Below are 27,506 nucleotides of genomic sequence, written 5' to 3'. Positions count from 1 at the left end.
TTCAGTGTCTCACAGGCTGCTACCAGGCGTTGGCTGGGGCTGTGGTCTCACCTCGGGGCTCGACTGGGGAAGGGTTCGCTCCCTTGGGGACCTTGGATGAGGGACTCAGTTTCTTGCTGGCTTTCGGTCTTGTTACGTGGGCCTCTCCAGAGGGCATCTGACAATGTATCTTTTACTTACACATTTAGGAACCAGGGAAACAACCATAGGGTGGGTCTGCAGAACTACCAGGACCAATACAATGTGAACTTGGAGCCAAATTCCATTTTCTCCTGTGCATGGTAAGTCCCCACTTTGACTAGTGGACCACAGTGGTGTTTGGGGGCCCCTGGAATTGATTCAGAACCGGAGGTTAGTCCCTGAGAAGTCTGGCTGTTGCCCTTCCTCCAGGGCATGGTCACTCTAGTAAGTGGACAGGGCCCTTTGGGAGGCTGGGAGGCAGATCTGTTCACACCGGGGTGGGTTGTGGGCTCCCTCCCGGAAGGATGCAGGTGCGAATTTGGTTTGCTGTGACACCTACCACTTCTCGCCTGGATTACGGGCATCTCATTTCCCATTGGTAGGGAGCTCGGTGCCAGGTCAAGGACAAAAACATGACTGAGTAGACTGCATGCTAGTACCTCTTAGGGTCTGTTTCCTGGCACCTTCTGGTACCTGTCAGAGTGCAGTCAGGAAAACAAGAGACTAACGAAATTTAAAAGACGGATTTTAATATGAAAGTTGGCTGAACAGCTGTTGGAAGTCTAAAAAAACCAAGAAGGGGACACAGAGGTACAGGGACCCTTTCAGAAACAGCCATCTCCTTTACCACGGGAAGAAAGAGAAGCTGTTGGGGAGATCAGGATCCAGAAGCTTGTCGGGGAGCCCGTGGGGGCCGGGAACGTGCTCTGAAGGGCGGTCAGCTCAGCGCAGCCCGGGCTGCTGGGACTTCACCCGGCTGTTCTGACCTCCGAGCGGGCAGAGAGGATGGGTCGCCGGGGGCCTGACCTCTCCTGAGCCGTCCGGGCACGGTCCAGAAGGGCAGGTGCCTGCCGGTGAAGGGGCGGTGGGCGCACAAGCAGAGCGCAGAGGTGGGGTCGCGCAGAGCCAGAGGGCAGGTGGACCTCACGGCCATGGGAGCTGTCCGGAGCCACGTGGGCTCAGCAGTCCGAGCATGATTGACAGGTGTCCGCGCCAAGCGGGGAGTCAGGGAGCAGGAAGAGGGCGCAGAGGGGCGCAGGCAGGAGCGAGGGGGCGGCCGGGCTGCTAGGTGCGTCGGATACAAATCCCACCCGTTTCACTACAGTATGCCTTTCCTGCACAGCTTTCATTCTTTATGTTCAATGATTACGCAGCCAAATTTTGTAATATATTAGTCATTTTGAACAATTGTGTGCTAACACTAACAGTAATGACAACTCGGTACAGGAGAATTTTTTTTTTTTTTAATGTAGAGCCTTGTACTTACAGGGAAAACATTAAAACTGAATTTCAAAAGAATTTATTATGACTATATATTATAGGAAATATTACAGGATTATCAGTAAAAGGCATGAAATATATTAGGATATAAATCTTTGAAGAAAGTGGGATAGATATAAAATTTCAAGGAGAACGTCACTAGGTGCCATTTCTAATTATAAAAGAAGTTGCTTGTGTATATTTTAAAAAGGGTGATGAGGGGTATGAAATGGTTATGGTATATGTAATCCATTGACAAAGTAAGAGTTTTATTTTAAATTTTTATCATATACCACAAATTTGATCTTTTGCAACTATTTAAACTTATTATGAAAAATCTTAGATGTCAACTTTAAATTTTGCAAGGAGGGGGACTTCCCTGGTGGTCCAGTGGTTAAGACTCCCCGCCTCCACTGCTGGGGGCCTGGGTTTGATCCCTGGTCAGGGAACTAAGATCCCACATGCCGTGGGGCATGGCAATAAATAAATAAATAACATTTGTAGGAGGTACATAGTTTTGCATTTTTATTTTATTTATTTTTAAATTAAAAAAATTAATTAATTAAAAAATTAATTGAGGTATAGTTGATTTACAATATTTATATTACTTTCAAGTGTATAACAGTGATTCACAATTTTTATAGATTATAAAACATTTATTTTTATTTATTGATTTATTTTAATTAATTAATTATTTTTATTTTTGGCTGTGTTGGCTCTTTGTTGCTGCACACGGGCTTTCTTTAGTTGCGGCGAGTGGGAGCTACTCTTCGTTGCGGTGCGCAGGCTTCTCATTGCGGTCGCTTCTCTTGTTGCGGAGCACGGGCTCTAGGTGAGCAGGCTCGGTAGTTGTGGCACGTGGGCTCAGTAGTTGTGGCTTGCGGGCTCTAGAGCGCAGGCTCAGTAGTTGTGGCACACGGGCTTAGTTGGTCCGCGGCATGTGGGATCTTCCTGGACCAGGGCTGGAACCCGTGTCCCCTTCATTGGCAGGCGGATTCTTAACCTCTGCACCACCAGGGAAGTCCCATAAAACATTTATAGTTATAAAATGTTGACCGTATTCCCTGTGTTGTACAATATAGCCTTGTAGCTTATTTATTTTATACACAGTAGTTTTTACCTCTTAATTCCCTACTCCTATCTTGTTCCTCCCCTTCCCTCTCCCCACTGGTAACTACTAGTTCTCTATATCTGTTCATCTGTTTCTGTTTTGCTATATTCATTTCTTTGTTTTATTTTTTTTGATCCTGAATATGAGTGATAACATAGAGCATTTGTCTTTCTCTCTCTGATTTATTTCACTAAGCATAATACTGGACATGTCCAACCTTTTTGTGGTAAATGATGAAGTTTCATTCTTTTTTAATGGCTAAGTATTGTTCCATTGTTATATATAGAGATGAACATCTTCTTTATCCATTCATCTGTTGATAGACACTTAGGTTGTTTCCATATCTTGGCAATCGTAAATAATGCTGCTCTGAAGATAGGGGTGCATGTATCTTTTCCAATTAGTGTTTTCATTTTTTTCAGATATATACCCAGGAGTGAAATTGCTGGGTCATGTGGTAGTTCTGTTTTTAGTTATTTGAGAAACTGCCATAATGTTTTCCACAGTGGCTGCACCAACTTACATTCCCACTAACAGTGGACCAGGGTTCCCTTTTCTCCACATGCTCACCAACATTTGTTATTTGTGGTCTTTTTGATGATAGCCATTCTGACAGGTGTGAGGTGATATCTCATTGTGGTTTTAATTTGCATTTCTCTGATGATTAACAATAGTGTGCATCTTTTCATGTGCCTCTTGGCTATCTGTATATCTTCTTTGGAAAAATGTCTATTCAGGTTCTCTGCCCATTTAAAATTTTTTTTGATGTTGTATGACCTGTTTATTATATTTTGGATATTAACCCCTTATTGGTCATATCATTAGCAAATACTTTCTCCCATTCTGTAAGCTGTTTTTTTGTTTTGTTGATGGTTTCCTTTGCTGTGCAAAAGCTTCTAAGTCTAATTAGGTCCCATTTATTTATTTTTGCTTTTATTTCCTTTGCTTTAGGAGACAGATTCAAAAAAGGTATTGCTGTGATTTATGTCAAAGAGTGTTCTGCTTATGTTTTCCTCTAGGAGTTTTATGGTATCCGGTCTTACATTTAGGTCTTTAATCCATTTGAGTTTATTTTTGTAGATGGTGTTAGAGAATGTTCTAATTTCATTGTTTTACATGTAGCTGTCCAGTTTTCCCACACCACTTATTAAAGAAACTGTCTTGTCTCCATTGTATATTCTTGCCTCCTTTGTCATAGATTAATTAACTGCAGGTGCATGGGTTTATTTCTGGGCTTTCTATCCTGTTCCATTGATCTCCACTTCTGTTTTTGTGTCAGTACCATACTGTTTTGATTACTGTAGCTTTGTAGTATAGTCTGAAGTCAGGGAGTGTGATTCTTCCAATTTTGTTCTTCTTTCTCAAGATTGCTTTGGCTATTTGGGGTCTTTTGTGTTTCCATACAAATTTTAAAATTATTTGTTCTAGTTTGGTGAAAAATATCCATGGTATTTTGATAGGCATTACATTGAATCTACAGATTGCTTTGGGTAGTATGGTCATTTTAATAATTTCAGTTCTTCCAATTCAGGAACACAGTATATCTTTCCATCTGTTTGTGTCATCTTCAATTTTTTTTTTATCAGTGTCTTATCGTTTTCCTAGTACAGTTCTTTTAATTCCTTAGTAAGTTTATTCCTAGGTATTTTATTATTTTTGATGCAATGGTAAATGGGATTGTTTCCTTAATTTCTTTTTCCAGTAGTTCATTGTTAATGTATAGAAATGCAACGGATTTCTGTATATTGATTTCATATCCTGCGACTTTACCAAATTCAGTGATGAGCTCTAGTAGTTTTCTGGTGGCATCTTTAGAATTTTCTATCCTAAAGTCATACATTACCATGTCATCTGCAAATAGTGATAGTTCTTCCTTTCCAATTTAGATTCCTTTTATTTCTTTTTCTTATCTGATTACTGTGGCTAGGACTTCCAAAACTATGTTAAATAGAAGTGGTGAGAGTGGGCATCCTTGTCTTGATCCTGATCTTAGAGGAAACACTTTCAATTTTTCACCATTGAGTATGATGTGGGCTTATCATATATGGCCTTTATTATGTTGAGGTATCTTCCCTCTATACCCACTTTGTGGAGAGTTTTTGTCATAAATGTATGTTGAATTTTGTCAAAAGCTTTTTCTGCATTATTGAGATGAGCATATGATCTTTATTCTTCAATTTGTTAATGTGGTGTAGCACATTGATTGCTTTGCAGATATTGAACCAGAACAAACTTTTTGGCCAACCCAATACATGTAATGTAATCAATTATATATGTGTGTTTAAATCTCATCTTAGTGTTTACTTCATAATTTTCAATTTACTTGGTGTCCCTTTTTACTCTCCTTCTTGGCCTTCTTTTAATCTGTTAAAATGTTTTATTATTCCAATTTTTTCTACTCTTAGCAGTTAGGTATAAATTTGTATTTTCTGTGCTGCATAACAAATTACCACAAACTTAGCACCTTAAAACAACACATATTTACTATCTCACTGTTTCCGTGGGTCGGGCATCTAAGGGTGACCCACCTGGTGCCCCTCAGGACTTCACAGGCTGCAGTCGAGGTGTCAGCTGGGGCTGTGGTCTCACTGGAGGCTTGAGTGGGGAAGACTCCACCTCCAAGTTCATTTGGGTTGTTGGCAGTATCTGTCTACTTGGAGGACTGGGTCCTGGCTTCTCTCTGGCCATTGGCTGGAGGTGCTCTGCAGGCCTGGAGGCCACCCACAGCTCCCCATAACATGGCCCCTCTGCAGCCAGCTCTCAACACAGCCATTTGCTTCTTTAAGGCCAGCAGGAGAGTCAGTTGCTAAGATGGAATCTTCCAGAATGTAACATAACCATGGGAGTGACAGCCTATCACCTTTGCCTGATTAAAGCTACTTCACAGATTCTACCCACACTCAAGGAGAGGGCTCACACAGGGTATAAGCCACAGGGCATTACCTTAGTGTGTGTCTGCCACAACGTTCTCTTACTAATCTTTAGTAGTTACCCTAGAGTTTACAACATATCTTCGAATTCTCAAGTCTACTATAACTCTCTACTTTTCTGACAATGCAAGAATCTTAGCCCTTTTAACTACACTTACCCTCTTCCAATAGATATGCTATTATTTTGTGTGTGTTTTAGCTCTCATATATCTGTGATGTTGGTGCTACTGTTCTGCACAACTCTTATGTGTATTCTTTCCAATGCACCCTCCCTACCTGCACCTCCATGTCCCATTTGGCTTTGTCTCTTCTGCCTTTTTTCTTTCTCTTTTGTCTTTCTCTTCATTGTTGGTCTGCTGCTACTGAATCCTCCTAAAGTTTTGTTTGTCCAAAGGTGTGTTTATTTTGCAGTAAAAACTGTTTTTTTACCCCTTTGAAGGGGTAAAGAAGATTGTTCTCATTTCATTAGGTTTTGGCAATTATACTATGGTGTGCTCTGGTGTTTGTGTGTGCTTGCTTGTTTTTGTACTCATCCTGCTTGGGATTCTTCATGCGTATCAAAGCTCTGACTTGATCTCTTGTTTGTTCTGAAAAATTCTCTTTGAACGTTGCTACCATCCTCTCTTTCCCTCATGCCTGCAACTCCCATGACATCGGCGTCAGACCTTTCCTTTTGTCTCTCTGTCTTTAATCTGGATATTTTCATTTGTACTGTATTCCAGGTTACTAATTCTATTTCCAGCTATGTCTATTATGCTGTTAAACTTAGCCATTGAACTCTCAATTTATGTTTTGTATTTTTACATTCTAGAATTTCCATTTGGTTCTTTATTATTGTTTTCCAGTTCTCTGCCCAAACTTTTCAGTCTTGTCTTTTAATTCCTTGAATATATCACTCATAATTATTTTAAAGTCTATGTCCAAGAACTCCATTATTGGCTGCATCTGGGTCTGTTTCTATTGTTCATCATTTTTCTTGTTTTTCACTCATATCTTGGTTCCTCATTAGCCTGATATTTTTTGGTTGCTGTACATTGCCTATTAAAAATGTTGGAGGTATGCTAAAGTCCTGGACAATGACATCTTCCTCCAGAGGAGACTTATTTAGTTTCTGGTAGGCACCAAGGCTAGAGGCAACTCAGATTACCTTAATCTAGTCAGGGGGTTGAGTGATTTGAAGCTGAGGATTCCGTTCCCACGAGGGTTGCTTTATTTCCCAAAGGATGGAGTTCTTCAGGATTCTTACTCAATAGAATTGCCAGATACAATACAGGACACTCATTTAAATTTGAATTTCAGATAAACAATAAATCCTTTCTTACTGTATGTCCTCAGGATTATGTTCTGTATTTTTATTAGCTAAACCTGGCAACCCTAAGCCCTTACCCAGTGCTCTGGAATACAGATTTTGTCCCCTTGTTGCTGAGACCTGCAGAAGCCCTGCTCACATTGTGCCCCTGCCCTCCCCCTGGCGCTGTGCTTCTGGTGCTGGTGGCTGCTGCCAGGGGAAGCCTGTCTGCTGGTCTGGGGCCACTCCTGTGCTCTCCTGCCCTGAGCTCACCTCCTTCGTCTTTGCAGTGCCTTCAGACACGTTTTACAGCATATTCATTCTGTCCGTCTTTTCTATTGCTGTCATTGGGAAGACTGGTCCTAACCTCCTTCATTGACATGGCAGAAGCAGAACCACGTGCAGGAACTTCTGGAGCTACTCTTTTCCCTTTGGAATTCTGTGAATACTGATTCATCGACTTCTACATTTGATGCTGCTATAAAAAGTCCTAGGAGAGGGACTTCCCTGGTGGTGCAGTTGTTAAGAATCCACCTGCCAATGCAGGGGACACAGGTTCCAGCCCTGGTCCAGGAAGATCCCACATGCCACGGAGCAACTAAGCCCGTGCGCCACAACTATTGAGCCTGCGCTCTAGAGCCCGCGAGGCACAACTACTGAGCCTGCGTGCCACAACTACTGAAGCCCACATGCCTAGAGTCCGTGCTCCACAATAAGAGAAGCCACCACAATGAGAAGCCCACATGCCACAACGAAGAGTAGCCCCTGCTCGCCACAACTAGAGAAAGCCCGCGCGCAGCAATGAAGACCCCACACAGCCAATAAATAAATAAATAAATTTATCAAAAAAAAAAAAGTCCTAGGAGAGTGTAGTTTGATTTCTTTTCTGCTTGGGTCCTCAAGTAACTTATATATATATATATATATATATATATATATATATATATATATATATAATATTTATTTATTTATTTGGCTGTGCCGAGTCTTAGCTGCAGCACGCGGGGTCTTCATTGCTGCATGTGAGATCTTCGTTTCCGCATGTGGGATCTTTTTTAGTTGTGGCAAGCGGGTTCTTAGTTGTGGCATGCCGGATCTAGTTCCCTGACCAGGGATTGAACCCGGGCCCCCTGCATTGGGAGCACAGAGTCTTAACCACTGGACCACCAGGGAAATCCCAAAAACTTTTTTTTTTTTTTAAGAGTCAGCAACCTTAAAAACAACCTGCCAGTTGTTTTGTTTCCTGGTATATTCTTTGTCCCTTTTGTCTTAAGATTCATTTCAGGAAAATTTTTTTGTAGTTTATCTCTAAATACTTTCCGCATCACTAGTCTCCGCATTCTAGAGACACTAATTATTGTCACGTTTTATCGTCATCATCTGTGTCTCCTCCTTCCGGTTTCCATCTCCTTGCTAGCATTCACTGTGACCCTCCCAAACCCTTCTCTCCTGCCCCGAGCTCCACTCTGCACCACATTGGCTCTATTTTCAGCTGGTCCTGCTTTAGTTGTTGGTCTGCAGAACTGAGTATTGTTTTCCATTTGTCTTCTTTTCTGTGATGACTCTTTTACCTCCTCATTCTGTTTTTCCCATCTTGTCTTTGATCCCTTGTTCTATTGAATTTCTGTTTTTATTAAGTTCCTCCCTAACTTGCAGTGCTTTTGGACAGCTGGCTTTTCTGCTTGTTTTCTTCCAGCGTCTTCTGAAAGCCGTGTCATCCCTCCCTATGGCATGTCTGCACCTTCTCGCCTGCCAGTTCTTTCACGGTGAGCATGGCCACTGGGTCTGGCTCTCCTCTGCTTGGAGTCTCAATTACGGAAACATAGGTTGAGCAGTTACTTTCAGGACTCACAGTGTTCTATCATTGGAGTGTTGGAAATCCCTGTGGGGTGTAGCTACCATCACCCCATTTTAGAGAAAGGGACACTGAGGCCCAGAGAGGCTAACTGGTCGCCTCATCACATGGGCAGAGAGTGGCAGGTGGGTGTGGACGTCTCTCCTAGGGCAGGCGTTCGGACCCTCCCTGTAGCCAAGGGCACTGCTGGGGCGAGGCCGCGTGTGCCGCCAGTGGATCACAGCTCTCAGGGGCCTTGGGCTCCCTATTCTGAGTTCCAGTGGGCTTGTGGGTTGAGACACCCCCACTTCAGCCCAGTCAGCCCCGCCTATGGATGCGGGTGCCTGAATTCGGAAGAGGTCCTTCTGGCTTTCAGAGGGAAGGGGTCTTGTGGGGATCCACAAGGGGCTTCTCTGCCAGAAGCCTTTTTTCTCAGACTTCCTCGGGTTTCCCACCAACATCTCCAGACCATCTTCCCAGGCTGGGGGCTCAGAAGGTATTCGCAGGGTCCCAGCTGTATCTGGGGTGGGGAAGGGCAGGAGACTTTGTGCCGAGACCCAGCTCCTCTCTCCGCTCTCGGCTGCCACTCCTTGTACCTCCTCACTTGCTCTCCGCCGGTGGATTACTCTGGTTTAGTCGTGTTTGTGGATTTTAGAACATTTTTGATCCTTTCGTCAGGTCAGGAGGGAGTGCGCCTGCTCCGCTCGCCTTGTTAACCTGGAGCTCGGGCACACCTGGTGTTGGTCCTGCAGCCGCGTGGACCGCAGCGTGGAGGGGAGCACTGGGATCCATAAGCCCTCTCCCCACTAGCAGGGCCAGCCGCGGAGGACCAAGCAGCCACCACCATCCAGTGAGCCTTCCCGAAGCTCCTGGCGAGAAAGGAGCAGGCCCACGTGATCAGGACCACCAGGACTACCTGGAGCTGATGGAGAAGCTGCAGAGGGAGGTGAGGTCTACAGGGGTGGGTGTCGGAGTGGGGTCAGGACTGCAGAGCTGGGGGCGGAAACTGCAGGGCTGTGGGCGGGGACGCAGGGCTGTGGGCGGGGATGCAGGGTTGTGGGCGGGGACGCAGGGCTAGGGCGGGGGGGACGCAGCGCTGTGGGGGACGCAAGGCTGGGGGCGGGGACGCAGGGCTGGGGGCGGGGAAGGAGGGCTCGGGGGCGGGAACTGCAGGGTTGGGGGCGGGGACTCAGGGCTGGGGGCGGAAACTGCAGGGCTCGGGGGCGGGAACTGCAGGTTTGGGGGCGGGGACGCAGGGCTGGGGGCGGGGACGCAGAGCTGGGGGCGGGGACGCAGGGTTAGGGCGGGGGGACGCAGGGCTGGGGGCGGGGAAGGAGGGCTCGGGGGCGGGTACTGCAGGGCTCCCGGGTCGGGACCGGGGCTGGGGGCTCAGGGCTGGGGCGGTGACCGCATTGGGCCGCCCTTAGGCCTTCGTGGCCCTGTTGCGGCGGGAGCAGGAGGCGGCCCGGCGGCAGTGGGAAGAAGCGGCGGCGGCAGGAGGAGCGGCAGCGCGGGGCGCGCCTGCTGGAGGCGGCCTTCGACGGGAACCTGGGCGAGATCCAGGCGATCCTGCGGGAGGTGGGCGGCGGGGCGGCGGGGCGGCGGGGCGGCGGGCCCTGAGCTCGCGGCGCCGCTGACTGCCGCCCGACGCAGGTGGACGCGCTGCTGAACCGCGAGGGCGTGAGCTGCGACGCGGCGCGGGCGGCGCGGCGGCTGCTGCGGCGCCTGGCCGTGGTGGACTTCGAGGACAGCGGCGGCGGGCGGGCAGTCCCTGGCCATCCAGCTGCTAGCCGAGCAGGGCGCCAGTCGCAACAGCAAGGTGGGCGCCGGGCGAGGACTGGGGGCCGCGCCTCGCCCGGGCGGGCCGTGCTCAGTGAGCGCGTCCAGCAGGGCGCCTTCGGCCGGACGCCGCTGTACCGAGCGGCCTTCGGGGCCACCTGGAAGCCGTGGAGGTGCTTCTGAAGCTCGGAGCTGACCCCCGGGTGTATGCGGACGACGGAAGCACCCCCGAGCAGGTGCGCGGGCGTGGGCAGAAGCCCGCGGGGCGCTTGCTCCCTCACCCCCAAAGCTGTCAGGAGCCTGGGGGCCCCGCCCCGGCTGGTCCCGAACCTTCCACGACCCAGAACCACCTGCAAGGCCTTTGCAGGCCCTTCCCTTCCCGAAGTCCTCGCTATGAGCCTTACCGGGCACATGCGATCAAGACCACAGCTCCCGGTTTCTGGGGGCCTCCTGTGGCCGGGGTTCTACTCACGTCCCTGGACCCTCAGCCCACCTTGGAAGCAGTGTTACCATGGGAGGTGGAGAAACAGACTGGCTCCTCGGGAGCCAGCGCGGGAGCTCTGGGGCATTGAGGGCAGCACTAGGCCTGCCCACCTGGCCCCTCACTCAGAATTTCCACGTCTCTGAGAAAATTGAGCCCTAGGGCTCGGAGCCATGACCCTGCAAGGCGGCTCGGCCTGGCAGCTCCTCCGTGGCGCCTGGGAACGATGTCAAGGGGCCTTTTCCCAGGTCCTGGGCCAGGCTGGGGACACGGGCGCTTGGCCTTCTCCCCGGCGCAGGAGGCCAGGTCAGATGAGGCTGACCCAGGGCCTGTGGGAGCAGCCGTGGAGCTGGATCACCTAATGCCACGGCCTTAATTTCTTTAAATGAGTCTGGCTGGAATCTCAGGCCCTCGCCCATCTCAGCCGTGTGTCCTTCCACCCCAGCCTGTAGAGCCGAGGTGTTGGCTGGAACATGTGGGACTGGCCCGGGTCTGCTGCTGAGCCCCTGCTTCCACCTGTGGGGTGCCAGGGCCTTTGCCACCTGGGGACCCCGTGTCCCGGGCGCCACCTTCACCCCCAGCTGCCTCCTCAGGGTGCTGCCCCCTTGTCCTGGAAGGCATCCCCTCTGCTCTTCTTGGCTTCTCCTCTTTAATAAGCAACAGGGCAAGTTTTAAAAGACCAGCAGAGCCTTTGGCTTCAAACTCCTCCTGCTTCCTCCTCAAAGGAGCAAAATGTGAGGCTAGGAGGACCAAAGGGCCTGGCCATGGCCTCAGAGGGGCTGGAGCGAGGATGGGGCACAGGGAGGCCCACCTCTCCGCGGGTCGTGTTGGGGCAGGCCCGGGCGGTGGGCACGGGGCATGAAGGCTGGAGGAGCATGCAGGCGGCCTTCTGAGGGGTGCTGAGGAGGATGTCCAGCCCGCCGGTGCCTGAGGGTGGGGCAGGGGGCAGGGGGCACTGAGAGGACAGCACACTGGTGGCGGGGCGGGGGGGGGCGGGAGGCCACTGGCTGCAGGAGGGACAGTGTGGTGCTGGAGCAATTGGACGTCCACAGGCGAAGGAATGAACCTTCACCTAAACCTCACACCCTATAAAAAACGAACTCAAAATGGATTAGGATTTAAATGCAAAATGTAAACTGTAAAAGCTTTAGAAGAACACAGGAGAAAATCTTTGGGACCTATGGCTTGGTAAAGGGTTCTTAGACAAAAAGCACAATCAATCGATAAAAGAAAAAAAAAGAAACCCAACAAATTGAACTTCCTAAAAATGTAAAACTTTTGCTCTGCTGAAGCCCCTGTTAACAGGATGAAAAGACAAGCCACAGAGAGGGAGAAAATCCTTGCAGACCACATATCTGACAGAGGACCCATATTTATAACATACAAACAACTCTCAAAACTCAATGGTAAGTGATACGATCCAGTTATAAAGTGAGCAAGGGGCATGGAGAGAAATTTCACTGAAGAGGATATAATGATGCCAATAAACACAAGCTGTTCAACACCATCACACCTGGTAGAAATGCTGAAATGGAAACCACTGAGGAGGGCACAGGGTGCAGAGAAGCCAGATCTCACCCAGTGCTCGTGGGAACGTAAAGGGGTGCAGCTGCCCTGGAGCACAGTGGGGCTGTGTCTTAAGAAACTGCACGTACATTTCCCCTGGGACTCAGCACACACTGCTGGGCCTTCTGTTCCAGCAAGATGAGGACTGTGTCCACATGAAAGTGTGCACACGCATGTTCACAGCAGCTCTGCTTGTAACGGCCCCAAACTGGAAGCAGCCTGGATGTTCTTCAGTAGGTGAAAGGTTAAGCCCACTCAGGCCAGTCCACACCTCAGAACACTCCTCAGCTGTGAGAAGGAAGGAACTAGTGATACAGCAACACCTGGACGGGTCTCAAGGGCCTTTTGCCAAGTGAAAAAAGAGCGCATCTCACGGGGTTACATACTGTCTGATTCCATTCACATAACATTTTCAAAACGATGAAATTATGGAGACAGGGGCCAGATCAGTGCTTTGCGGGGTGGGAATAGGGGCAGGGAAGGAAAGGGGAGAGAGGTGATGTGACTAGAAGTGGTGACACAGAGGAGCGTTGTGGTGATGGAACAGGTCGCATCTTGACTGTGGTGGCGGGTACACAAATCTACACATACGATAAAACTGCATGTAACTGTAGACATACAAAGGGATACATGTAAAATTGTTGAAACAAAGTAAGTGGGGTCTGTGGATTGTACTATGTCCATATCCTGCTTTGTATATTGCACTATAGTTGTATAAGATGCCATCACTGGGGAAAACTTGTTAAGGGTACGTGCAAATTCCTGTAACTCTGTAATTGTTTGCAAATAAAAGTTTAATAAAATTACCAGTCATGCAAGGAAACAGGAAAATATAACCCATAGTGAAGAGCAAAATCAATCAAAACTGACTCAGAAATGACACAGATCACAGAATAAGTGGACAAGGGCATTAAAACTTACAGCTGTATCTCACACAGCACACCTCTACATCCATCTGTCTCTATTTTTTTGTACATACTCCTAAACTTCTGAAAACTGCAGTGTTGGAGGTGAAAAACACACTGGATGTGATTAATGGCTGATTAGACATTGAAAGAAAAATTAGTTAATTAGAAGACATAGAAATAGAAATTACCCAAAATGAAACACAGAAAGAAGGTTGAAAAAACATGAACAGAGATTTCTGCTTCTAGGATGGAGTAAATGCAACCTGATTTATCCTTCCACCTGAAATACGACAACAAAACCCAGACAGAATACATGAAACAATGGTTTTCAAGACACTGGGCATCAGGGAACAATCAGTGATCCCCAAGAGGCTGGAAATAAACTACGTGAGCCCTTTGATTGCCCAGCTAACCACCTTGAGAGCACTTCCAGGCTGTGGTGCAGGAAGGGGGAATCCAGGCAGAGCCTGGTCAATTCCCTGAGTTAAGGAGACAGGGTTCAGAGTCCAGGGATTCCAAGGCAGTCAGACTGCAAGTGCCAGAGAGAAGAGAGCTGCAAAGGGAAACCGTTTCAGAAATAATGCCATTTGCAGCAACATGGATGGACCTAGAGATTGTCACAGAGTGAAGTAAGTCAGACAGAGAAAGACAAATATATGATATCGCTTATATGTGGAATCTAAAAAAATAGTACAAATGAACTTATTTACAAAACAGAAATAGAGTCACAGATGTATTCAACGAACTTCTTATGGTTACCAGCGGGGAAATGGGGGGAGGAATAAAGTGGGAGATTGGGATGGACATATACACACTACTATATATAAAATAGATAACTAATAAGGACCTGCTGTATAGCACAGGGAACTCTACTCAATACTCTGTAATGGACTATATGGAAAAAGAATCTAGAAAAGAGTGGTTATATGTATATGTATAACTGATGTACTTTGCTATACACATAAAACTAACACAACATTGTAAATCAACTATACTCCAATAAAATTAAAAAAAAAAAAAAGATAAAGAGCATTCCAGAGGTGTGTAGGGACCCCTTTGGGGATTCAGGTGAGTACTCAATGGCTCATGTGTGTGACGGAATGTCTCAAGGTTGGGGACAGAGCCATCTGTCAGGAGGGAAGGAAGCAGTGCCTAGCCTTTTTCCACCAGCCCAAGCAGGAAACTTCACAATCCATGTGGCACTGGGTAGGGCACTTAGAAGGACCTTGCCTCAGAGGAATAATTAGTCCTAGAGTAAATGCCGCTCTGGTACAGCCTCACCTTAAAGCAAGACCCAAAGGATAAAACTTTCCAAGTAATTTAACTGTATCCCAAGACAAAATTCAAGAATACATATAGAGATACAAAATATACAGCTCCTAACAAGGCAAAATGTACATTGTCTGGCATCCAATTAAATATTACCAGACATACAAAGATGTATACAAATATGACCATAACGAGAAACTCAACCAATCAAGACAAACCCAGAACTGATGTGGATATTAGAATTAACATAAAAGACATTTAAACAGCTATTATAACTGTATTCCAGATGCTTGAAAAATTGAATAGAGACATGGAAGGTATAAACAACTTAAATTCTAGAGGTAAAAATGACAGTGTCTGAGACGAAAAACAAACAAAAAACTATGGATGGGATTAATGTCAGATTAGACAGAACAGAGGTAAAGATTAGTGAATTTGAAGGCTAAACAATAGAAACTACTCCAAATAAAACTACACAGAGAAAAAGGAATTCCTCCAAACAAAAAGAGGATCAACGAGCTGTGGGACAATTTCAAGAGGCCTCATATATATGTAATTGGAGTCTCCAAAGGAGAGAAGAAAGAAAGGACGGACTTCCCTGGTGGTGCTGTGGTTAAGAATCTGCCTGCCAATGCAGGGGACACGGGTTCGAGCTCTGGTCCGGGAAGATCCCACATGCCGTGGAACAACCAAGCCTATGCACCACAACTACTGAGCCTGCACTCTAGAGCCTGTGAACCACAACTACTGAGCCCATGCACCACAACTACTGAAGCCTGTGCGCCTAGAGCCCGTGCTCCGCAGCAAGAGAAACCACCGCAATGAGAAGCCCGTGCACCGCAATGAAGACCCAATGCAGCTGAAAATAAATAAATTTATTTTTTTTAAAAAAGGAAACAGAAAAAAATATATATTTGAAGAAATAATAACCTTAAGGTTTCCAAATTTGATGAAAAGTATAAACCACATTCCCCAAATCTCAACAAACATCAAATTTCAGCAAGAAGCAGGAAGAAAAATCAGGCTAAGGCACAATTTGATAAAATTTCTCAAAGCCAGTGATAAAGAGAAAATCTTAAGAGCAGCCAGAGGAAAAAAAGACATGTTACAGACAGAAGAACAAAGATAAGGATTATGGCAGATTTCCTGTTGGAAACAATGCAAGTGAGGAGACAGTGGAGAGCACCTTTAATGGTACTGAAGGGGGAAAAAAATCTTGTCAACCTTGAGTTCTATATATATCTTGTCAACCTTGAGTTCTATGCATATATCTTTCATAACTGAAGGCAAAATAAAGACATACCTTTCCAGACATACAAAAGCTGAATCAATCACCAGCAGACTCACACTATAAGAAATGTTAATGGAAGCCCTACCGATAGAAGGAAAGGGATGCCAGATGTAAATATGGATCCACTCAAAAGACGTGAGGACCACTAGAAAGGGTAACTACCTAGGTAAATATATGAGATAGGGACTTATTACTTAAATTTATTGAAAAGGTAATTGAAGAAACAAAAATAATGGCAATATGTCATGGGATTTTATAACACATGTAGATACACATACTGAAAACTGCACAAATTATAGTAGTTTGGCTCAAATGTGTGACAAAAATGTTATAAAGGTTGGCAGGGGGAAATGGAAATATACTATGGAAGGTTCTTATACTATATGTGAAGTGGTACAATATCATCTGAAAGTAGATTGTAATAAGTTATAGGTGTATATGTACTGTAAACCCTAAAGTAAGCACTAAATATCAACAGTTACAGTTAATAAGATAATAAAGGAGATACAATGGAATTCTAAAAAATATGCAATCAGAAAGGAGGCAAAAAAAGAAGAAAAGGAAAATAAAGAACAGGGACTTCCCTGGTGGTCCAGTGGTTAAGACTCCACGCTCCCAGTGCAGGGGGCCCCAGATTGATCCGTGGTCAGGGAACTAGATCCTGCATGCCACAGCTAAAAGATCCCACATGCCACAACTAAAGATCCTGCATGCTACAACTAAAGATCCTGCATGCTGCAACTAAAGATCCTGCATGCCACAACAGAGATCCCGAACGTGGCAACGAAGATCCCACGTGCTGCAACTAAGACCTGGCACAGCCAAATAAATAAATAAATAAATAAATATTTAAAAAAAAGAAAAGAAAAGAAAAAAAGAACAGATGGAACCAGTAGAAAACAATAGCAAAGGGTAATTTTTAACTCAACTATATCAATAATCTCATTAAATGTAGATGGTCTAAACACCCCAATTAAAAGGCAGAGATTGTCATTCGGATTTAAAAAGTCCAACTATAGGGACTTACTCGGTGGTCCAGTGGTAAAGAATCCACCTTCCAGTGCAGGGGATGCAGGTTCCATCCCTGGTTGGGGAACTAAGATCCCACAGGCCGCAGGGCAACTAAGCCCGCGCGCCTCAACAAGAGAGCCCGCAGAGCCGCAAACTACGGAGCCCATGCACCTTGGAGCCTGCATGCCACAACTAGAGAGAGAAAACCTGCAGGCCACAACTAGAGGGAAGCCCGAGTGCTGCAGCAAAGAGCCCACGCACCACAACGAAAAAGATCCCACGTGCCTCAATGAAAGATCCTGCGTGCTGCAACTAAGACCCGACGCAGCCAAAAAAAATAAAGATAAATTTTTTAAAAATCCAACTATATTCTGCCTATAAGAAACAAACTTAAAATATGGGACTTCCCTGGCGGTCCAGCAGTTAAGACTCTGTGCTTCCACTGCAGGGGGCATGGGTTCGATCCCTGGTCGGAGAACTAAGATCCCACGTGCCGTGCAATGTGGCCAAAAAGTAAAAAAAAAAATAAAATAGATACAGATAGGTGAAAATTAAAAGGATAGAACAAATATGCCAGTATAATACTAAATATAAGAAAGCTGAAATGACTATATTAACATCTGAAAAAGTAGACTTCAGAACAAAGAATATTACTGAGAATAAAAGAATCATTTCATAAGGACAAAGGGATCAGTTCATCAAGAGGACGTAAGAATCCTAAATGTTTTTGCAGCTACTAACAGAGCTTCCAAATACATGAAGCAAAAGCTGATAGAACTACAAAGAGAACTAACCCCACAATGATAGTAGCAGATTTCAACATCCCTATCTCAATAATTGGTGAAACAAGTAGACAGAAAAATCAGTAATGATGTAGAAGAATTAAATAACTATCAATCATTATCTGTCCCTCCCTCCATCATCCCTTTATCGTTCATCTACCCATCTATCATTGTTTTCATAAGTCTATCCATTGAATACAATCTTTTTTCCCAGTACTTGACTTACTGTTTCATCAGTTCACACATTTTCTCATTAACTTATGAATCATTTATTGATAAACTTGCCAGTCTATCCCCTCATTACTGTATCCACTTTAGCCTTACTACCATCTTAAGTCATCCTCGTATATTCATTTATTTAACTACTGTTAATTCACACATCTCTTCATCTGTGCATTCATACACACATTTCATGCTGTTTACTTGAGAAAAAATTTCGAGAAAGCAGGGACTATGTTAGTTCACTCCACAGTTGTATTCTCCAATGTCATACATTTTGGTTGTCACATGAAAGGCACTCAAAAGTTGTGAATGATTGAACTCACCCATCAATTCATCTATCCATTTGCTCAACCAACCATCTACTTATCTAAGTTATTCATCCATTAAATCCCTTCATCTATTAATTTTTCATGTATCAATTCATATTTCATCCATTCATTCAATTAATCCAAGAATCCTTCATTCTTTTATCATTTAATTCATTCATCAACTTATTCATCTACTCATTATTTGTCCATTCATTAACTCATTCATAAATTCACCCATTACATTATTATTATATCTGTTCACTCATTTAGTTTTCCATTTATTCCAGTTCTTCTACTTGCAAACTAACCTTTGGCAGGTTTTTAAACTTATTTGAATATCAGCTTCCATATATTCATAAATGGGGCTAATAACAGTTCCTATATTTTGAAGACGAATGAGACAATGAATGGAATTCTTTAGCACAATTCCTGGCACACAGTGCTCAATAAATGGTAGCTGTTATTCTTTTAAGTAGGTATTCACAGTTCCTTAAGTTAATAATTCATGGACCCATTCCTATGTTCACTCTTCCATTCATTTATCTGCTCCATCCATCCATTCCTCTCTCATCCTTGATTTTACACATCTTTGAACTTTCCTTTCTAAAATACAAACCACATACTGAACATTGTACAAATCAAAGTTGTGTGGCTCGATTAAATGACAAAGGAAATACTCCTGGATTAACCTCCTGAGTCAAGAAATAAAATATTGGAGAACCCTATCCCTCCCTGCTGAGAACCCTGCTTCCTGTGGCCCCTTTATCACTCCGGGGTGGGGGGACTTCAGAGGAACAGGAGTGGTGAGATTTGGGATAAGTGTGGCCCCAAGGGCTGTGTCCTGCAGATTGAGGTCTGTAGGGAGACCGCGAAGGCAGGGAGCTGCAGCCAGGGACCTGCATGCAGTGGACACAAGCAGGGAGCCCCGGGGGCCGGTGGCAGGGGTGTGGAGGGAGGAGGGCAGGAGAGGAAGGTGGAGGCCTGTGTGGTCTTGGCAGGGGGACTGCAAGGACCTCGGGGGCTTGGCTTTGGGGGGCGCGGCACCATGATGGTCAGCGCTTCGGGGCTCATCCCTGGCCAGCTGTGAGGGCCACATTTCTGTGAGTCGGTGTCCTTTTCTCTGAAGTGGGAGTGTAACAGCATCTCCCCAGGTCAGGCAGGACACAGAACACACCCTGGGCTTTTGACCACTGTCCTCTGTCGCTAGGTGGCCTCGCTGGACGCGGTGGTCAGCATGCTGCAGTGCTGGGACCCGAGCCTCACAGATGCCATGCTCCGGAACATGGAGGCCCAGCGGCAGCGCCGGGGCCAGGAGACCAAGCAGGACAGGGGGGCGGAGGCCAAGTGGTGCTGAAGAGGGGGGTGGGGGTGGGGGGAGGCGGCCAGGAGCTCCTCTGACCCGCCTCCCCCCACCCCAACATGAACCTCAAAGTGCAACAGCTGCCCAAGGAGCAGCAAGTGTCACCAACACGTGTGCAGCCAGCCCCCCGGAAGGAGCCGGTGGGAGGAGGGAGAGCTGGGTGCTGAGAGGCGCCCCTCGAGCCCCCAACCTTGTCCGGAGGGCTTCAGCCGGCCCCGCCCCCCCCCCCCCCCAACCAGCAGCAGGCCTACCGCGAGCTCAACCCGAGGATCGAGGATCGAGGATCGAGGATCGAGGAGCACAACAAGGGTTAACGGAGGGGCGCGGGCATGGCTGAGCTCACTCGGCAGGTTGGCTACTCCCCCTCGGCCCAGACTCCCAAACCCGGGGTGTCGCCTTCCCGCAGCCGCGTGGCGGGGGCGGGGCGGCCCCCCTCCCAGCCCCTTCCTTAGGGGTCCCGGCTGCGCCCGGCAGGCGGGGGTGGGGGTCCGGCCTTGCCCTGAGCGGAGCGTAGGGCCCCTCCTCCAGGCCGTCAAGGACGCGGAGGCCCGAGTGGACAGGCTCCGGTAGGAGTCCCAAAAGGCGGAGGAGACCCCGGCCCTGGCCAGGCCGGAGTGCGGGGGGCGGGCCCAGGAGGGTGGGCGGGGCTCGGGCTGGGGGCCAGAGGGGCCCGGGGAGGGGGATCGGGCGCCGAGCCCTCTGGTTGGCCCCCCACTTACATCCCCACAGGGGAGGAGGAGGCGCCCGGGCTGAAGTGTCAGGTCACCGAGCTCCACGACGTGCTGTTGAAGGACGTGGGTGATGGCATCCGCGCTGACGGCAGGTCATTGGTCCCGGCCGGCGAGGGGCGAAGGGTGAGCCGAGGCTTCGGGCCGACGGCGGTGACCTAGCGGCCACCCCCAGGTGGCCTCTTGTCATCGACCCTTCGGGCCAGGCGGCCACCTTCCTGCGCTACCAGGACACCAACTATGTGGACACCGTGAACCCAGACCACCTGAGGCCGGAGAGGATCAGGCTGGCGCTGCTGGGGGCGCTCGGGTGAGGCTGGCGGAAGGCGGGGCGCCCCGGCCCTCCCCGCCCCCGCCTCCCGCCCTCCCCGCAGGTTCGGGAAGCCGCGGGTGTCCGACCTGCGTGAAGTGGACCTGTTCTCGGCGGCGCAGCGGCAGCTGGAGGCGGTGCAGCTGGGCCTGCGCAGGAGCTGCTGGGCCTCGGGCTGCTGGAGCGGGAGAGGAACCTGTCGCCGACCGACCGGCCCGAGTACAGCCCCAGCCAGTGCCAGGAGGCGCGCCTGGGGCACTTCCGCCTCTTCTCGGGCACCAAGGTTCGGTGGCCGCTGCGCCCCAGGGCGCCGGGTCCGCGAACGTGCACGCGTCCGCATCAGGGCTCTGGGCGTGCGCCGTGCAGGGGAGGGGGCCGGCCGGGAGCCCCAGCTGGGGTACCCCGGCCGGCGGGCCCAATCAGTTCCTCCCGCTGTGAGGCAGTGCACAGTCGGGGCGACGTGGGAGCTCGTGGTCCCCGCACCGGCCCCACATTTGGAGGAGCAGAAGGGGTGGGCGTTGGTTGTGCCGGCGGGTGGACAGACAGACAGACTAGAGGTAAAACGTAGTCAATTTTATTCTCCTTAAACCACAAAATAGAGTCTTTGGTTGTACAAACATCACTAGTTACAGTCTCGCCAGGAGGTCCCGGCTGGGGAGGGGGCAGTTAGCGGCCAGAACTCCTGAGGGGACCTCTTTAAAATGCTAATGGCCAGGTTAAAAGACTCGAGGCAAGGGTGGTGTTGGAGCTGGCAGGGCCCCCACCCCAAGTCGGGGGAGGTACCCTGACCCTCTAGGAGGGCACCGGGCCCAGGCCCCGGCGCCCCGGCCGGACGGCGCGGCGGCTGCTGCACAGGGCCACCTCCTCGGGGCCCGCGGCGCCTGGAGAAGGCCTGCCCAGAAGCACCATGGCCACCTCTCCATCCTCCTCTGGCAGACCTGGCCGACGGGGGCAGGGAGTGAGCTGATGGGCCCTGGGCACCCTGGGAGCACCCGGGGCCGCGCCTGCCGACTCACCAGGGCTCGGAGACGGTTCCAAGGACCTCAGCTCCTCAGCAAAATCTGGGGACTGTCATGGGGAGAAGGGCTGCTCAGGGCTCCGCCCCGGACCTGCCTGAAACCACCCACCTGAGCCTGGGTGGGTCCCTGTTGAGCCCTGGCTGGAGGATGGGGGGTGGGCCACAGAGAGACAGGGAGGGTGCCAGAGGAGGGGACAGGGCTGGGTGACAGGCACAGCAGAAAGGCGGCAGGAGCTGGTTGGGCTGTCTTGCAGAAGGGCCAGGAGGGCCCGGTACCTGCATGTCAAAGACAGGTCTGGAAGAGGGGAGGGCTGCAAACACCCTGTAGTCAAACTTCCTCCCAGACAAGGCCTTGAAAGGACAGCGTGCGGAGAGAGGTACAGAGCGTAAGAAGAAAGAGGGGTGGCGGAGTCTGGATCCCTGCCCCCCACCAGGGGAGGAGTGCAGGGAAGGGTGACAGCCATTGGTTCCTCACCAAGCGTCCCGGGGAGGTGCCGGTCTGGAGGCCGAGGTCTGGAGGGACAAGAAGTGGACGTCGGGAGAGGTCCGCGCCGCAGGCTGAGCCCCCCGCCTCCCCACGACGCACAGACCTTCCAAGGGGGTGGGTGACGGGGTGGGCGCGGGCGAGGGGGCCTCGGCCAGGCGCTCCAGAGGCCCCCGCTTGCTTCGGCCCTCCTGAGACTTGCTGAGGACCATCTGTGCGCGGAGGGCGTCCTGTTCCAGAGACTTCATCCTGCGGGCAGGGGAGCGGAGGGCGGGCTGGGCAGGGTCGGAGGGCGGGGGAGGGGAGGGGAGGGGGCGGGGCGGGGCCTCACCTGGCCGCCCTCCACAGCGCGCGCTTCTCGGCCTCCAGGGCGCGGCGCTCCGCCGGGGACAGGGTCCGCTCAGGCGCCGGCAGCTCCGGGCTCTGCACGCGCAGCCGCTCCTGGTGGCGCCGCTCGGCCTTGGCCGTCCGCACCGGAGCGCCGCCTCCCTGCGGCGGGGGGGACGCGGGGCCAAGCCTGGGCCGGGCGACAGGAGAGCCGGGTGGAGGGGCGCCGCGCGGGCGGAGAGCGGGGAGGGGGCGACGCTGGGGGGCGGCCCCTCCCCCCGCTCACCCTGCGGCGGGGCCCCGGCCGGCCCAGGGCAGCTCCTCCTCGGGCTCCTCGTCCTCGGGGGCCTCGCCTTCCGTGCGCCCCGCGTCCGCCGCATCCCCCGCCGCCTCGCGCAGCATCTGCGTCCTCTTCTGTTGCAGCTTTCGGGCTTGGGGGGGGGGTAGGGGAGGGGCGGGTCAGGCCGCGAGCCGGTGCTCCCCTCCCCGACCCCCCCCCCCCCCCGACCCAGTCGGCTGCTCACCTTCCTCCTCCTGCATCTTCCGCAGGTCGTCGGCACCCACCAGCGACACGCGCTTAGGGGGACCCCCCGTGTGGGGCACCCGCACCTCCAGCTCGAAGTACTTCTGCCGCTCGCGGAAGGACAGCTGCTCCGGGGAGGCCGTGGGCCCAGGCGTGGGGGGCTGGGGAGAGCGCGCCCTGAGAGCCGGTCCCTCGGGTCTCGCACCCCGGCAGGAACACGCAGCAGGGGACCGGTGGGGCCGCCCACCACCTACCTGGGCAGGGGCCTCCAGGGGCGGGTGCAGGCCGGGCACGGCAGCGAAGGTCCTATACGCCTGCTTCACGTTGGCGGGCAGCTCGTCAGGGGAGGGCGGGGAGGGCGGGGAGGGGGGCTGGCGGACGGGGCACAGTGAGCTGTGTGGTGGCAGCTGTCCCGGCTGCAGCCACCACCCGTCCCACCACCAGCTGTCCTTGCTGACTGCCTCCCCTCCCGCCCCCCCAACCCCCCCCCCCCGCCCCCAGGGGTCAGGGCACTCACGGATTGGGGATCACCTCTGCCCCTGAGGGCTGGGGAGCCCCTTGGCCAGGCCTGAGCCACTGGCTGGATCACCCCAGGCTTTGTCTGCAAAGGGCAGATGCAGGGGCCAGAAAGAGGAATCGGTTCAGGTGAGGGGATGTGAGGATGGGGGGGAGGGCGGGGAAAAAAGAGAGATGGAGCCAAGGTGGGCGGCTGGGTGGGTGTCCAGGGTGTGAGGCCAACACTCACCCATCTGCCGTGTCGGGAAGGGGCAGAGGCTGGGAGCTGGGCTCCAAGCTGGCACTTCCAGTGCCCACCCCGACCCTGCCACCAGGCGAGAGGGGGGGGTGCCCACGGCCTGGCCCTCCCCATACAGCAGAACCGGGGAGCCTCTGCAAGCAGGTGGGGGTGGGGGCAGGGCCAAGCTGGCCCCCAGGGGCTCCCAGACGGGAGGACGGATGGGGGTGAGGCCGCCCTGACCACCCACAGCCCATCTGCCCAGGGAAGCCACAGGAGCTCCCCAGCCCCACGCCACCCAGCTCTGCCAGGAAGGGGCCCACAGGTTGTGTCCTCAAGAGTGACGGATGGCAGCTGGGGGGAGGCGCTGTCCCCTGGCAACCCCCTTCCCAGAGGAGGGGGCTCTGCAGGCAGCACCCCTCTGGAGTCCTCCACCCTCCCACCCCGTGTGCACTCACCTGCTGGTGGCCAGGGGAACAGGGGGCCTCAGTCATCTTCCCGCCGCTTGCCCCAGACGGCACCTGGAGGAGCCGAGTGGTGGGTGGGATGAGGGCTGGGCAGGGCTGGGGCCCCACAAGGAGGACCTGGGGGGTGGGGTGCTTGCTTTGGTAGCAGAGGCTGGTCCTCAGCTCCCTGACCTGACCAGCCCAGGGAACATCCCGACACAGGCAGGCTTTCCCCACAGCGGGGCCACCCACCCTCCCCGTGAGCCGCAGAGATCCATGAGCCAGGGAGGCCCCGACTGCTGCCAGCCGCCCCTGCAGCTGTGCCCCTTCTTGGTCAGAGGACACTGGGCTCCCACCCATCCTGGGGACTTCCTGCTCTTGCCTGTTTGTGGCCAAGGGAGGGAGGGTCTTCACAAAGCCCCTGAGCGGGCTCCCTCAGCCCCCAGGCCCCACCCGGCCTCTCACCCAGCGCAGCCTCCCCACTGCAACTCCTGGAGCCTCCTCCCGACCACTCACGGTCGGTCCTGCGGGGTCTCCCAGCAGCAGCTGGTGGGGCACACCCTCCGGGAGGGGTTATTTCTAGCTTTTGGGAGAGGAATGAGAAGCACACGCCTCCCGTCCGGCGTCCCCACCCCCAGCTGGGAGCGCTGGGCCTCCTCGCCAGCCACGGTCTCCGGGGCTCCGGCAGCTGCTCCAGCCCATCCTCCCCACCGTGGCTGGGGCCCGATCCCACCCTGACCACTCCGGTGGCCTCAAGCTGCCCCTGCCCTGCAAGGGTCTCAGGCGGAGGGAAGGAGGTTAAGACGGGGGCAGGACTGACGGACAGGTAAGCAGACAGAGGCCAGGACAGGGGTGTGACAATCAGGGACTGACCCTCTGCACATTGCCGGCGCTGGGTGTGGCGGCCAGGGCACGGCAGTCCAGCTTCAGGCTCTCCAGGGTCCGACCCTGGGGAGCAGAGTGGACACAGGGCTACCAGGGGCTGTGCCTGCCGCCGAGTGTGGGACGCGCAGCTGCGAGGGGGGCGGGGTGGGCAGCCAGAGCTCGGAGCCACGGGCCCGCGTGCGGAGAAGCCCACCGTGCAGGGCAGGGACAACCCGGACACTCACCACGGCCTCCGGCCCCCTCTGTGGGGTCTGTCCAGGCAGCTCCTTCTCCTGTGAGCAGAGACAGTGGTCAGCACTGACGGCCTTAGGCTCCCGAGCCCTGGGGCTGCTGGCTGCAGGCGGTTCTGACCTTGCCGGGGCCCTCGGGGCTCAGCTCCCGGTCGATGGAGGAGATGCTTTCCAGGCTGTTCCGGCGGCCAATGCCCGCTGCAAAGGGGTTGGCGATGACGCCTGGGGACACCTGCGGGAGGAGCGGGCTGAGTGACCACACGTACCTGAGGTGGCCTCTGGGGGCGGGCTCTGTGAGCAGCGCCGCCGCCCACTCAGGACGCCATGCCATCATCCTGTCTGTGACTCGGGGCACCCACAGGTCACGTCTGTACACTGCGTGCACCAGAGGATGTTCTGATTGCGGGGCAGGATTCCCAGGCGGTGACGCTGGGCCATGGGGTGGAAAAGGCTGGCCACGTAACAATCAGCCCAGGGAGCAAAGAACCGACGACAAGATGGCGGGGGTGGGGCGTGGAGCAGCAACGTGGCTGACGGCACAGAGAGGGACTGAGGCGGAAGTCCAGGCGGCAAGGAGGCCAACACTGGTTCTCACACCAGAAAAGTCTGTTCGAATATGGAAGAGCTGATCCGTGGTGTTGACTGGAATGAGTGATAAAGGCATGATGTGAACACACGCTTTTCCAGAACTACAGAGGTAATCGCGGATGCAAACGTGCCTACATTCACAGGTGTGACTCCAGCCACTGAGAGGTCCTGAGACCATGACACCCCGACAGCCGTGGGCATGCCCAGGGCCCAGATTCTGGCTTCTAAGTATCACTTTCCACTAAAGGAGCCAGTGCTCCTGGGTGGGAAAGTATGAAATGACCCCAGACATCTTGTGCCAGAAAGTAAGCTGCTTAAAGGAAGGTGGGTCATGCTAACAGGGCCAGGGCCAGCCAGAAGCCTCTCTCATCAGCCAAGTCTGGGGTGGCTTGAGCAGCAAAATCAACAGCAGTAGTGACAAACTATCACCCGTGAAGTAAAATGGAAACTGGCAAATCTATGCTAAGGAAGAAGGGAAAACCCCTCGTCAGGGCAGGAAGCCGCCCAATACATGTGGAAGGAACAACGGGGACGGCGCACGAGCTACCACCAGGGACCGAGGCATGGACAGCAGCGGGGCTGATCCTTGGGGGGAGCCCAGCGAAGAGGAGGGCAGTTACACAGTCTCACAGCACCTCCCCACAAAGCACCTGTTAATTTCAAGGGGAAAGAGTCACTTTGCGGTGAAGCAACCCGGAGACGCCCCCGTGGAGAGGGTCACTGACGGGACACCACCATCCATGCGTCCTGGTGGGAGGCCCTTGAAGACAGTGTCACCTCTGTGATAACCCTGCCAAAAAGGCATCCACTGAAGCCCGTCCTGAGGAAACACTGGACAGACCCACAGCGAGGGCTGTTCCACACAGTGGTGGCCTGTGCTCGTCCGAAGTTCAAGGCCAGAGTCAGGGAGACGTGAGCAGGCGTGGCAACCAGACACCCGCATGCCCCCGACCGTGGCCTTTGGCGTTGCCCCAAGACCGCTGGTGGGACGCACATGGGGCCTCTGAGTGAGTGTTCTTGACGCTTTCCTACAACTTTAGAATTATTTTATATACTTGCTTATATCTTTCAGAAATAAAGAATGGCAGGAGAAAGCAACACTAAGGCAGATGATGGCCTGTGGGGCGGAGACGGGACTGATTCCTCAAGGTGCGTGTCCGTAGTTTTGGCTTTGGGGCCACATAAGACTTTTAATAAGAAACATCTTTTAAAGTCATCTCTAAAAACGGAAAACAAGTAAGCCTAACTGTATGTCAAGTTGGCAGTAGAACAATTTAGAGAATTATTTAAAGTGACTTAAACACACAGTATTTTGACTGTGCCTCCTCGGTGGGTAAACCCTAAGGACATGAAGAAATTTAAGATGCTATTAATGGGGACTTCCCTGGCGGTCCAGTGGTTGGGACTCCATGCTCCTAATGCAGGGGGCCCAGGTTCCACCCCTGGTCAGGGAACTAGATCCCGCATGCTGCAACTAAGAGCCTGCGTTCCACAACGAAGATCCCACATGCAACTGCAACTGAGACCCGGTGTAGCCAAATAAATTTAAAAAAAAAAAGAAAAAAAAAAGATGCTATTAATGGTTTCATTATTAGTAATAATATTGATATTGCTTTTTGAAATTATAATTATGGTAATGTTATTTAATTTACTG

At 51.7% G+C, this 27,506-nt stretch overlaps 2 protein-coding genes and 1 long non-coding RNA gene across 13 annotated transcripts in view; 2 read left to right on the top strand and 1 right to left on the bottom strand.

Annotated features, from left to right (window-relative positions):
• The first annotated feature begins 1,153 nt into the window (after positions 1-1,153).
• On the top strand, positions 1,154-22,369 carry IQANK1 (IQ motif and ankyrin repeat containing 1). Its single transcript, XM_059902404.1, is given in 16 exon segments — positions 1,154-1,164; positions 2,205-2,272; positions 9,417-9,491; positions 9,494-9,549; positions 10,031-10,092; positions 10,094-10,181; positions 10,257-10,351; positions 10,353-10,422; positions 10,494-10,530; positions 10,533-10,618; positions 19,428-19,567; positions 20,033-20,217; positions 20,310-20,403; positions 20,484-20,618; positions 20,683-20,760; positions 20,805-22,369. Coding segments are annotated over 16 exon segments (1,662 nt in total). The 3' UTR covers positions 21,187-22,369.
• SCRIB (scribble planar cell polarity protein) overlaps positions 21,177-27,506 on the bottom strand; it is a 20,888-nt gene continuing 14,558 nt past the window's right edge. For 4 of the 10 annotated variants that reach the window (XM_059901196.1, XM_059901205.1, XM_059901197.1 and 1 more), the window contains 14 exons: positions 25,386-25,496; positions 25,259-25,306; positions 25,023-25,097; positions 24,162-24,224; positions 23,488-23,571; positions 23,225-23,341; positions 22,972-23,131; positions 22,734-22,878; positions 22,452-22,637; positions 22,227-22,369; positions 22,112-22,149; positions 21,913-21,987; positions 21,635-21,686; positions 21,177-21,556 (listed from right to left, as the gene is read on the bottom strand). In XM_059901196.1, the coding sequence (XP_059757179.1) occupies positions 21,411-21,556; positions 21,635-21,686; positions 21,913-21,987; positions 22,112-22,149; positions 22,227-22,369; positions 22,452-22,637; positions 22,734-22,878; positions 22,972-23,131; positions 23,225-23,341; positions 23,488-23,571; positions 24,162-24,224; positions 25,023-25,097; positions 25,259-25,306; positions 25,386-25,496 (1,443 nt within the window). In that variant the 3' untranslated portion in view covers positions 21,177-21,410. Of the gene's footprint in view, positions 21,557-21,634; positions 21,687-21,912; positions 21,988-22,111; positions 22,150-22,226; positions 22,370-22,451; positions 22,638-22,733; positions 22,879-22,971; positions 23,148-23,224; positions 23,342-23,487; positions 23,572-24,161; positions 24,225-25,022; positions 25,098-25,258; positions 25,307-25,385; positions 25,497-27,506 lie in introns of those variants that run through there. The other 6 variants (XM_059901201.1, XM_059901200.1, XM_059901199.1 and 3 more) reach the window with 6 other exon arrangements.
• LOC132351462 (uncharacterized) overlaps positions 22,950-27,506 on the top strand; it is a 7,109-nt gene continuing 2,552 nt past the window's right edge. Inside the window, exons 1-2 of one of the 2 annotated variants that reach the window (XR_009498353.1) lie at positions 22,950-23,615; positions 26,925-27,001. This is a non-coding gene — a long non-coding RNA (uncharacterized LOC132351462). Of the gene's footprint in view, positions 23,616-24,281; positions 24,976-26,924; positions 27,002-27,506 lie in introns of those variants that run through there. The other variant, XR_009498352.1, reaches the window with a different exon arrangement.

This window comes from Balaenoptera ricei, chromosome 17 (assembly GCF_028023285.1).
Source record: "Balaenoptera ricei isolate mBalRic1 chromosome 17, mBalRic1.hap2, whole genome shotgun sequence".
NCBI lineage: Eukaryota > Metazoa > Chordata > Mammalia > Artiodactyla > Balaenopteridae > Balaenoptera > Balaenoptera ricei.
This window is presented reverse-complemented; position numbering and strand designations above follow the sequence as displayed.